The sequence below is a fragment of the Myotis nattereri genome (assembly GCF_964212035.1).
Source record: "Myotis nattereri genome assembly, chromosome: 1".
Classification (NCBI taxonomy): Eukaryota; Metazoa; Chordata; class Mammalia; order Chiroptera; family Vespertilionidae; genus Myotis; species Myotis nattereri.
Window position 1 is genome coordinate 44,188,888 of NC_138075.1, and position 8,918 is coordinate 44,197,805.

An 8,918-nucleotide genomic window follows, 5' to 3' on the forward strand; every position below is an offset into this window, starting at 1 on the left:
TATATTTTATTGATTTCTTACAGAGAGGAAGGGAGAGAGATAGTTAGAAACATCAATGAGAGAGAAACATCGATCAGCTGCCTCCTGCACACCCCCTGGGGATGTGCCCGCAACCTAGGTACATGCCCTTGACCGGAATCGAACCTGGGACCTTTCAGTCTGCAGGCCGAGGCTCTATCCACTGAGCCAAACCGGTTTCGGCACTAATGATAAAATTTGTAACATAAATTTAGGTTTAGGTGGGGACCAAATTTGACATCAAATTTAGAGTATGTTTAATTTCACACCCTTAATTTCACCAACTGTTCCTTCTACAGTGCTGTATTTTTCAGATGTTACACAAATAATCTTAATTCACATATACATTTATTAATTGATTTAACCCACAAAGGTTCCTTCTTAAAACAGAAAAATGTTTTCATTGTCTATATAACCTTTCTCCAAAGTAGGTACCTCCTAGAAATAATGGTACCTACCAATCTAATACTATAGCAACACTTCTCTGAGATTAAGAATGTAAGGCAAATTCTCATTTCCACTTTCTTTAGATTAATGTTCAGCAATGCTTTTTTAAATGCCACTTAAAAACAGATGAGTATCTAAAAACAAGGCACAAAATCTTGCAATATCTGATTATTGGGATATAATTTCCCAAAATCAAACATACTTGAAATAAGTTATACATACTATTTCATAATCCATTTCATACTTTATTGAATGTTCTGATTCTGAAGAAATGTTTGCTTACATTTTATAAAATATTGGCCATCATTTAATAACCTTATCTAACAGATTTATAGGAACAAAAATAAAGGTATAGACAATGAACAAGAAATTACTTATTTCACTCCCACTTCATCTACTCAAAATACCATCTGCACTGCTCCCTAAAGGACCAAAAGGTCTGTCATATTAATATATTGAGTTAGAATAAAACATTTGCAAACTTTTGTAACAGGCTATTTGTCAAGACACTGTTTAAAATAGCAAGAAAGTGAAAATAATTTAATTGTCCAAAGATAAGAGACTACCTGAATAAACGAGAAAGATAGGCATGAAAACAGCAGATTACAAAACAAAAGTAGGGTGTTATTTTTTGTGATGAATATACAAATACATATGCTCAGAGAGAAAAAATAACTGGATAACCCAGATGTTGACCATGATATTTCTAAGTGCTGGAATTATAGATGTTGTTTATTTTCCTGCCTACTTTTTTCACTATTCCCTGAAATATTCCCAAGCAAAACGGTATTTCTAAGAATTAATATTTATGATTCCAACTAACAAACTCCAAAATCTTCCTTGCAAAAAAATCCCCCAAATTACATCCCAAAATACCCTGGGGGCAAAGAGCAATAGGGAAAAGTATCAGCCACAACATAACTAGAATTCTTAGTAAGCAAGGCACCAGGACTAATACGGCACATCTAAGGCAGTCTACACTACAACATTTTGAAATCACAAGACCTTTCAAGTTCCTGCCACTTTTATTTGTATGACCTTGGGCTAGTCACTTACCCTTTCTGGGCTCACTTTATTGATGAGAGAGAGATATTACCTGCCTTTCCTACCTCAAAGAACTGTTGGAAAGATCAAATGAGATAATGTGATACATTATGACCTGCAAAGCACTACATAAGATTGTTTAAACATACATTAAAAAAACCACAAGGTGCTTAATGCCAGAGCAGAATACGTCAGAAAACACTACAACCAATTATATGAAGTAATGAACCAGGGTTTTGTTTGTTTCTAAAGGCCACATCTCAAAAAAAAAAAAAAAAAGCTACATCTCATAAACACCAGTTTTTCAGGAACTTAAATATTTCTTCCCAGTTCCCACCGTACGATCATGAGCCATTTTGGTTTTTTTATCCCTAGCTACCAGCAGAAAAGGGTACGAATTACACTGAACTCAAAAGCCTCAGCAAGAACCATGGAGCAGCATGTTGATGGGAGTTCACTAGGAGAAACCCAAGGTTAATCAGCTATGGACTCACCACTAAACACTAAGCAATCAACAGGGATTACAAGAGACTCTTTGAAGAGAAATACAATACAATCACCCAGGAGGAAACGGTGGAAGAAAGGGCAGTATTTCAAAACAATTATATTAAATACTTAAAAACTAAAGTGTTCTATAAATTGTTCTTAAGTAATGTTCATAAAAATGGTGACCTAAAACAAAAGCCATCTAAATGTGGCTCTTGACAAAAGCAAGTTATGGAAATTCAAATCAAATCCATGAATAAATTGTCAGATTTACTTGCTCCTATCTGAAATAAAAGCAGGCAAATTACACCACAAAATATCAAAATTAAGTGGCTATCTCTTGAAAATGAAGAGGCAAAATATGACAACAGAATTTACTGTCAAGCTTATACTTTTTAAAATATGGTTTTAAAAGTATGGTTTGTCTTCCCATTGAATTCCACCATTTACTCCACTAAAATGATAATGAATTTCTTCCTTACCACTGTTCCTCCTGTGAGCTAAAATGGCAATATAACCTAACATGAATTTTCATGCAAAAAAAATCTGTAATTTTTTTTAATATATTTTATTGATTTTTTACAGAGAGGAAGGGAGAAGGATAGAGAGTTAGAAACATCAATGAGAGAGAAACATCGATCAGCTGCCTCCTGCACACCTCCTACTGGGGATGTGCCGGAAACCAAGGTACATGCCCTTGACCGGAATCGAACCCGGGACCTTTCAGTCCGCAGGCTGATGCTCTATCCACTGAGCCAAACCCGTTAGGGTCATTTGTAATTTTTTTAAAAGTACTTTAAAAAGGGATATATGAAGCTGTCAGATTAACTTCCAGTATCAGCTAGCCATCTCACCCTCCTGCTTTTATGTTCTTAAAGATAATAAAATGCTCACTCTCTACATTCTCACAAATGTCATTTATGGGTATTCCCCTTAAACCTTTCACAAATGTGCATAGAGAACTCTTTTTGATATGTAGGACTCACAATCCAATTTTTATTGGCAGTATCTGTAAGTGTTGCAGCTTGCACGGAATCTATAGGGGATACAGATCTATCCATTTTTAACATCTGATCTTTGCAGATTTGTTATAAATCTAAAAGGACTCACAAAAATGGGCTATGAAGAAAATAATTATCAAATACAAATCCACAGCAAAATGAAATGTGGGCTATAAGTTAAGATTAAAAAGTCACTGCATTTACTCAAAGCTTCACAGATGGAAATCCATTGGAAGTACTGTATTTTCACATAAAACTTTGAAAAATCTGGGTTTTCCTTAATTCTTACTCTGACTTTTCCAACCTTATTAGAAGTAAATACTGTTTACCTCCAAAAATCAGAAAATACAATTTCCAAAAGGAGTGTCACTGCACAAAACATTATATAAATAAATGCATTCTAAAATAACTATGATAGACATTCCTAAGATCATCTCCCCCCCCCCCCAAGAATAACAGCAATATAACCACAATCACGTATTAAGAAGATTAATACAGCGATCACAGCTAAGCAATTAATCACAGCTCCTCAAAGTATTGGGCACACACAGTGACAGACCAGTATGTCAAAACAGTTACTACTTGAAAAAATAGTACAAGAGGACCATAAAAGAAGAAAACAACTCCTCTGAAAGAACTCAACGAGATTTTGGAGAGAGCAAGAAAATGAGACCAATTTTAGAAAAATGCTCCCCCCGCCCCCCCAAGTGTTTTTGCGTTTATCTGATACAGGCTCGTTTCTGCAAAGAGAAACTTCACCTAACAAGACTCACACTAGGGATCTGATCCATCTATCCCCAAAGGCACTTTCTTAAAATGAGACAGGACAAAGGCGGAAACCTCCCAGCGTGTGCCTTCCATACCAGTTTCCTCGGACAGCATCCAGAGTGACAATGTAGCAGCACAAGCTTTTCAGCTTCCCTCTCTGGTCCGTTCAACAGAACTGATTAGCTGCATTCAAAAGGGCTGCTCACAAATTAAGTACTAGAAAGCAAAGATCACACCGTGACTATATTTTGAGAGTAAAACGATAGAGAACATAAAGTTTTGTACTCTTTAGCTCAAGAGTTAATTACCTCCAAATATTCAAATTCCCGAGGCATTTTCATTTTCAGCCATAGTTTTAAACTGGGGAAAAACGAAACTAACCCTTATAAATCTGCTGTCTCTTAATTTGTAATTAGAAGTATATTTAAAAAGAATGACACCCAAAGACAGTGCCTGGATATACACATTTTGGAATGTTAACATCACACAATTATTGGGGAAAAACGATCTTTCCATCTTTCAGCGAAGCTTTCTGCAGAAACTCTCTCCAGAGGCTAACCCAGTAGTAGTATCTGGCTGCTCTGGAAGTTGTCGTTTCATGATAACGCAGAAAAAAAAAATCTTCATGACCTCTATTACTTATAAAGAGAGGAGCCCCTCCAAGATTTACAACTGCATATGCCAGTCTCCGCTGATAGAGATGTCAGGGCTCTGGGTCAGGCTAGGACCAGCGGCTCGGTCCACAGAGAGGGCAATGTCGCCTTCAGAGCCTCGAAATAACACGCGTTTTAGTTAAAAACTGCTCGCCACGAAACCCCGATTACTCAAGCGGAGCCCCGTTTGTCACCCTCTAATCCTCAGGGTCCCATCCCCCCTCCCCCAGCTGCCGGTGCCGTGGTCTATCTGCTCGGGCAAAGAAGCCATCATCAGGTACCGGAGACGGGGGTGGGAGAAAAAGCGGGGGGGCGGGGGGCCCCCTTTCATCCCACTGCGCGAGGCGGGAGAGTCATCGGTGCAGTTGAGGGGAACGGAGGAACGTTCTATTTATTGGGGGTTGGAGCAGGGATACGAGGAGAATGTCGTTCAGATCAACATGGCCAGCGAGATGTCCCTACAAACAAAAGGCAACAGGGGGATCTAAACACGAACCGTCCACCTCCGTCAGCCAGAGCATCGCCATCATGATGTGTGCAGACCTCCGCCCCCCCCCCCCCCCGGCTCCTCTCGCCCTCCACACCGGCCGGAGGAAGAGGAGAGAGAGGTGCTTCCCACCGCCGCTGCCAAACAGGCGGTTTCTCCCCCCGGCGGCCCCGATTCAGAGTAACGTCCCGCCCGGCAGGCTCCCCCGCGGCCCCGCAGGCGAACCCCAACGCCGACGGGCTGTACGAAACTTTATGGAGCTGCTCCCCGCACCCCGGCCCCGGCCCCAGACCGCGCCGCCGGGAGCGGGGCGCCGGCAGCCTCCTGACAGGCGGGCGGCCAGGGAGAGCGAGCGGGGCGGGGGCGGCCGGGGCCTCGGAGGGGCGGGGCGGCCGGAGCCAAGTTCCCGGGGGTCTGAGAGCGCCTGACAGGAGCCCGGCCGGCGGAGGAGGAAGAGGAAGCGGCCGCGGGGAGCGCTTCCAATCCCCCTGCGCGGACACCCTGCCCCGGCCCCCGCACCCCCGGGAGGGCGGGGAGGCGGGCCGGACCGGGAGACGACCCAGCCTGGGGGTGGCCGCAGCCCGCACCTCCGACTCCCGGTCTCTTCCCCCGCCACCCCCGCCAGGGGCGCCCACAACAATAACACGCCGGCGACGACCCGTCAGCGCCCCCGAGGCACCCGGGCCCGCGGCCCGCCGCTGCCGGGCCCCCTCCGCGGGGGCCGGGCCCGCCTCTCCTCCCCCCAACTCCAGGCCCGGGTGGAGGCTGGTCCCAGCGGCCCCCCAGGGCCAGACCCAGCCCCCCCGACAGCCGCGGCGCCGTCCCCGCAGCCGAATATTAGAAGTGAATTCGAGCTGCGCTTTACCTTTAGTTCCGCACTGTCCGCCATCTTGCGTCTGTCAGCGCAAGCGCACTGAACCTCGCTGGGGCCGCGGCGGCACCCGCCCTCCCGGCCCGCCTGGCCCCGCCCCGGCCCGCTCGCCCCGCCGCCCCCGCCCACCCTTGGCCCCGCCCCGCTCCCGGAGGTCGCAGCCCCGCCCTGAGCACGCACAGCTGCCAAACGGCCACGTACCATTTAAATAATGGCGCCAAGCGGGGAGGTTTGACAGTTACACACCCTCCGGCCTCCCCGCCCCCCACCGCCTCCAGACGACCACCGCTAACCGCTGCTGGTCTGAGCCCGGCCCTCCGAGGCCTGCGGTCTCTCCGCAAAGCTTCCATAGCTACCGCCCCGGGGAACAGCCATGCCCTCCTCCCCCATCAGCACCTGCTACCTGCCAGGGTACCCTGGGCGTAAAAATAACAATCCCGTCCTTTAGAGCAGTGGTTCTCAACCTTCCTAATGCCGCCACCCTTTAATACAGTTCCTCATGTTGTGGTGACCCCCAATTTCATTGTTACAAATTGAACATAATTAAAGCATAGTGATTAATCACAAAAACAATATGTAATTATATATGTGTTTTCCGATGGTCTTAGGAGACCCCTGTGAAAGGGTCGTTCGACCCCCAAAGGGGTCGCGCGACCCACAGGTTGAGAACCGCTGGTTTAGAGGTCACTTAATGAAACATTTCCAGGCTTATTAGCTCAGATCCTCCTCGTGACAACCCAGGGAGGTAGGCGGAGAAGAGGTTGCAATTCCCATGGTGTATGCGTCTGTATTCAGAAATGAAGCTCAGAGAGGAAAAGGGTCAAGCCCAGTGGTTCCCAAGGTGCGGGGCAGCCCCACGGGGGTGGGAGGGATTTGATTTTTAAGGGGGGCTATTCGAGAATGAGTTAACAGTGAATTTTTTGTATTTTTTTAACAATTTCTTAGTGATTTCTTCCTCAGTATTTCAACTATCCTTTCGTCCTTTTATTTTTCTCTTTATGGATGCCATTTGTCTTTGGAAGCGTGTTTAGACCAAGTTAATGACCTTTTAGGCTGCCTCCACGTGAATAAGCATTCACTTTTTGAGTAATAAGAATTATGTGTCGGGGGAGAGAGGGTGAAGGGGCATCAGGATTTTAGTGATGCTCAGGGGAGGCATGGCCAAAAAAAGGTTGGGAACCACTGGTCTAGCCCAAACAAGCACTTAAGAGGGATGGAGGGGTTAAGACACAATTCTGAAGACATTCATTAACTACTACCTTGTTTTATCAAGAATTACTTATCTGTGCCGGCCCCATTTCTAAGGGTTCTGTGTACATTGGGAGATTACAACAAAGTCCCTGCCCAACTGTAGGTTTCTAACGGGGAGTAGGCGAGTGAACCAATAAAGTTACTACAACTGGTGATCTGTCCCAGAAAAGAGCACATGGTCCAGCGAGAGAAAAAGGGGGGACATGTATTTCCTACCAGGAGGGCTTTCTCCACTAAATTAACATTTAAGTAGATGATAAAAGAATTATTTTACACCTTTTCCTCTTCTAAATGCCCCTATACCTCCTCCCCAGCCCCTACTTTTTGCTTCTTAACTTTGCCTCAGACCTCATGCAAAAAAAAAAGCAAAACAAGACTCTTCTCGCCATCAAAACAACTCATATACCATAGAAATTTGAGGTTACTATGAACTGCCTGTTTCTCTGCTATTTTCACTGTATAAATTCTCGAAAGGTTTTCTAAGCTCCCTCTACAGTGCTTGTTCCTACTTCCTCACTTCACCTTCACTGCTGGGCCTACTCTGATCCAGTTTTGACTTCCCTCATCAAGATCACCTTGTGGAGGTTACTGAGGATCTCCATGTTTCCAAAGCCAATTGCCAGTTCTCAATTCTTATCTAACTGACCTCTCAGCAGAACTACAAACAAGTAACAAGCTTCCTTTTAAAACGCGTTCCCCCCTGAACTTCCCTCAACGTCTCACTGTTGGGATTTTCCTATTCCCTCACTGGGTCTGTTATAGAATAGTAAGAAGTTAGGGAAATTCCAGGACAAGTGAGATAGGGAAACTTAGACAGATGGTTTAAACAGCAATGTGCAGCCACCTGGTAAATCCTGTATCTTCCCTTAACCAAGGGCACAAGAATAAATGGTTTGCACTTACCTCCAACCAGAGAGTAATAGCTTAAATCACCCTACTCAGGCAGGCAGGTAACAGAAATCCAATTAAGTGCCATTTGCCAACCACACCCCAGGACAGACAAATTAAGAAAATAAATCTCATTATGGTACATCAGCATAAAGCTAATCCTAACCCTAATCCTAACCCCCTCCCCACCCATGCACATATCCCCTAACCTTTAAGGGACCCCATGAGACTGGCAACCAGGGGAGCAATGGGCAGTGGCAGCTGGTCCTGGGCTAAGCCCCTGAACCTGCCTCCAAGGCCCCGCGTTCCCCCTTTTCTCTGACCTCCCAGTGAGCCAACACAGCCCAGCCGAGGCTCTCCTGCTGCTGCTTCTATGTCCTTCCTAGTTTCACTGCCCTGAGTATGTTTTTGCTACAGCCAGTAAGTTCTGGCTTGCTTTTCTACACCATGTCTCTTGATGGGAATCTTGCCCTCAAGAAGACAAGAACTGAGGTCTCCTCTGTGTCCTGGTAGCACCTCAACTGGCCCGCTCCTCACTTTGAGTGTCTCTTCAATAAATCCCACTTTGCTTTACTTTCATTTTCATTGACCTTAAAATTTTTTCTGCATCCATGAGAATCACGATCCCAGCCAGTAACCTGAATCGGTAACAGGTCTTCCTTTCAAAATCCCTGATTTCTCTCCTTTGACTCAGCCTTTAAATGTTGCTGTGTTCCAAGGCTCAGTCCTCACTTTCTTCTTTTCTCTGTTTTACTCTCAGGTGATGTCATCCAAACTCCTTGACATTAAGTCTCTAAACTGCTGATTTTCACATTTCTGTCCAGCATAGACATCTCCACCATAACCCAGGTTCACAAACGCAATTAGCTGCTTAATATCTCTACTTTATGACTCACCGTCATCTCAAACTCAAGTCAGAGAGCCTTGAGCCCGGCCGGTGTGGCTCAGTGGTGGAGCATGGACCTATGAATCAGGAGATCATGGTTCCATTCCCAGTCAGGGCA

The 8,918-nt window shown here is 45.2% G+C and overlaps 1 protein-coding gene across 1 annotated transcript in view; it reads right to left on the bottom strand.

Moving 5' to 3' along the window:
* Positions 1 to 5,813, bottom strand: part of PIAS1 (protein inhibitor of activated STAT 1) — a 137,755-nt gene extending 131,942 nt beyond the window's left edge. Inside the window, exon 1 of the mRNA XM_081113373.1 lies at positions 5,770 to 5,813. Within this exon, the coding sequence (XP_080969499.1) occupies positions 5,770 to 5,793 (24 nt within the window). The 5' untranslated portion in view covers positions 5,794 to 5,813. The remainder of the gene's footprint in view (positions 1 to 5,769) is intronic.
* Positions 5,814 to 8,918: the final 3,105 nt, after the last annotated feature.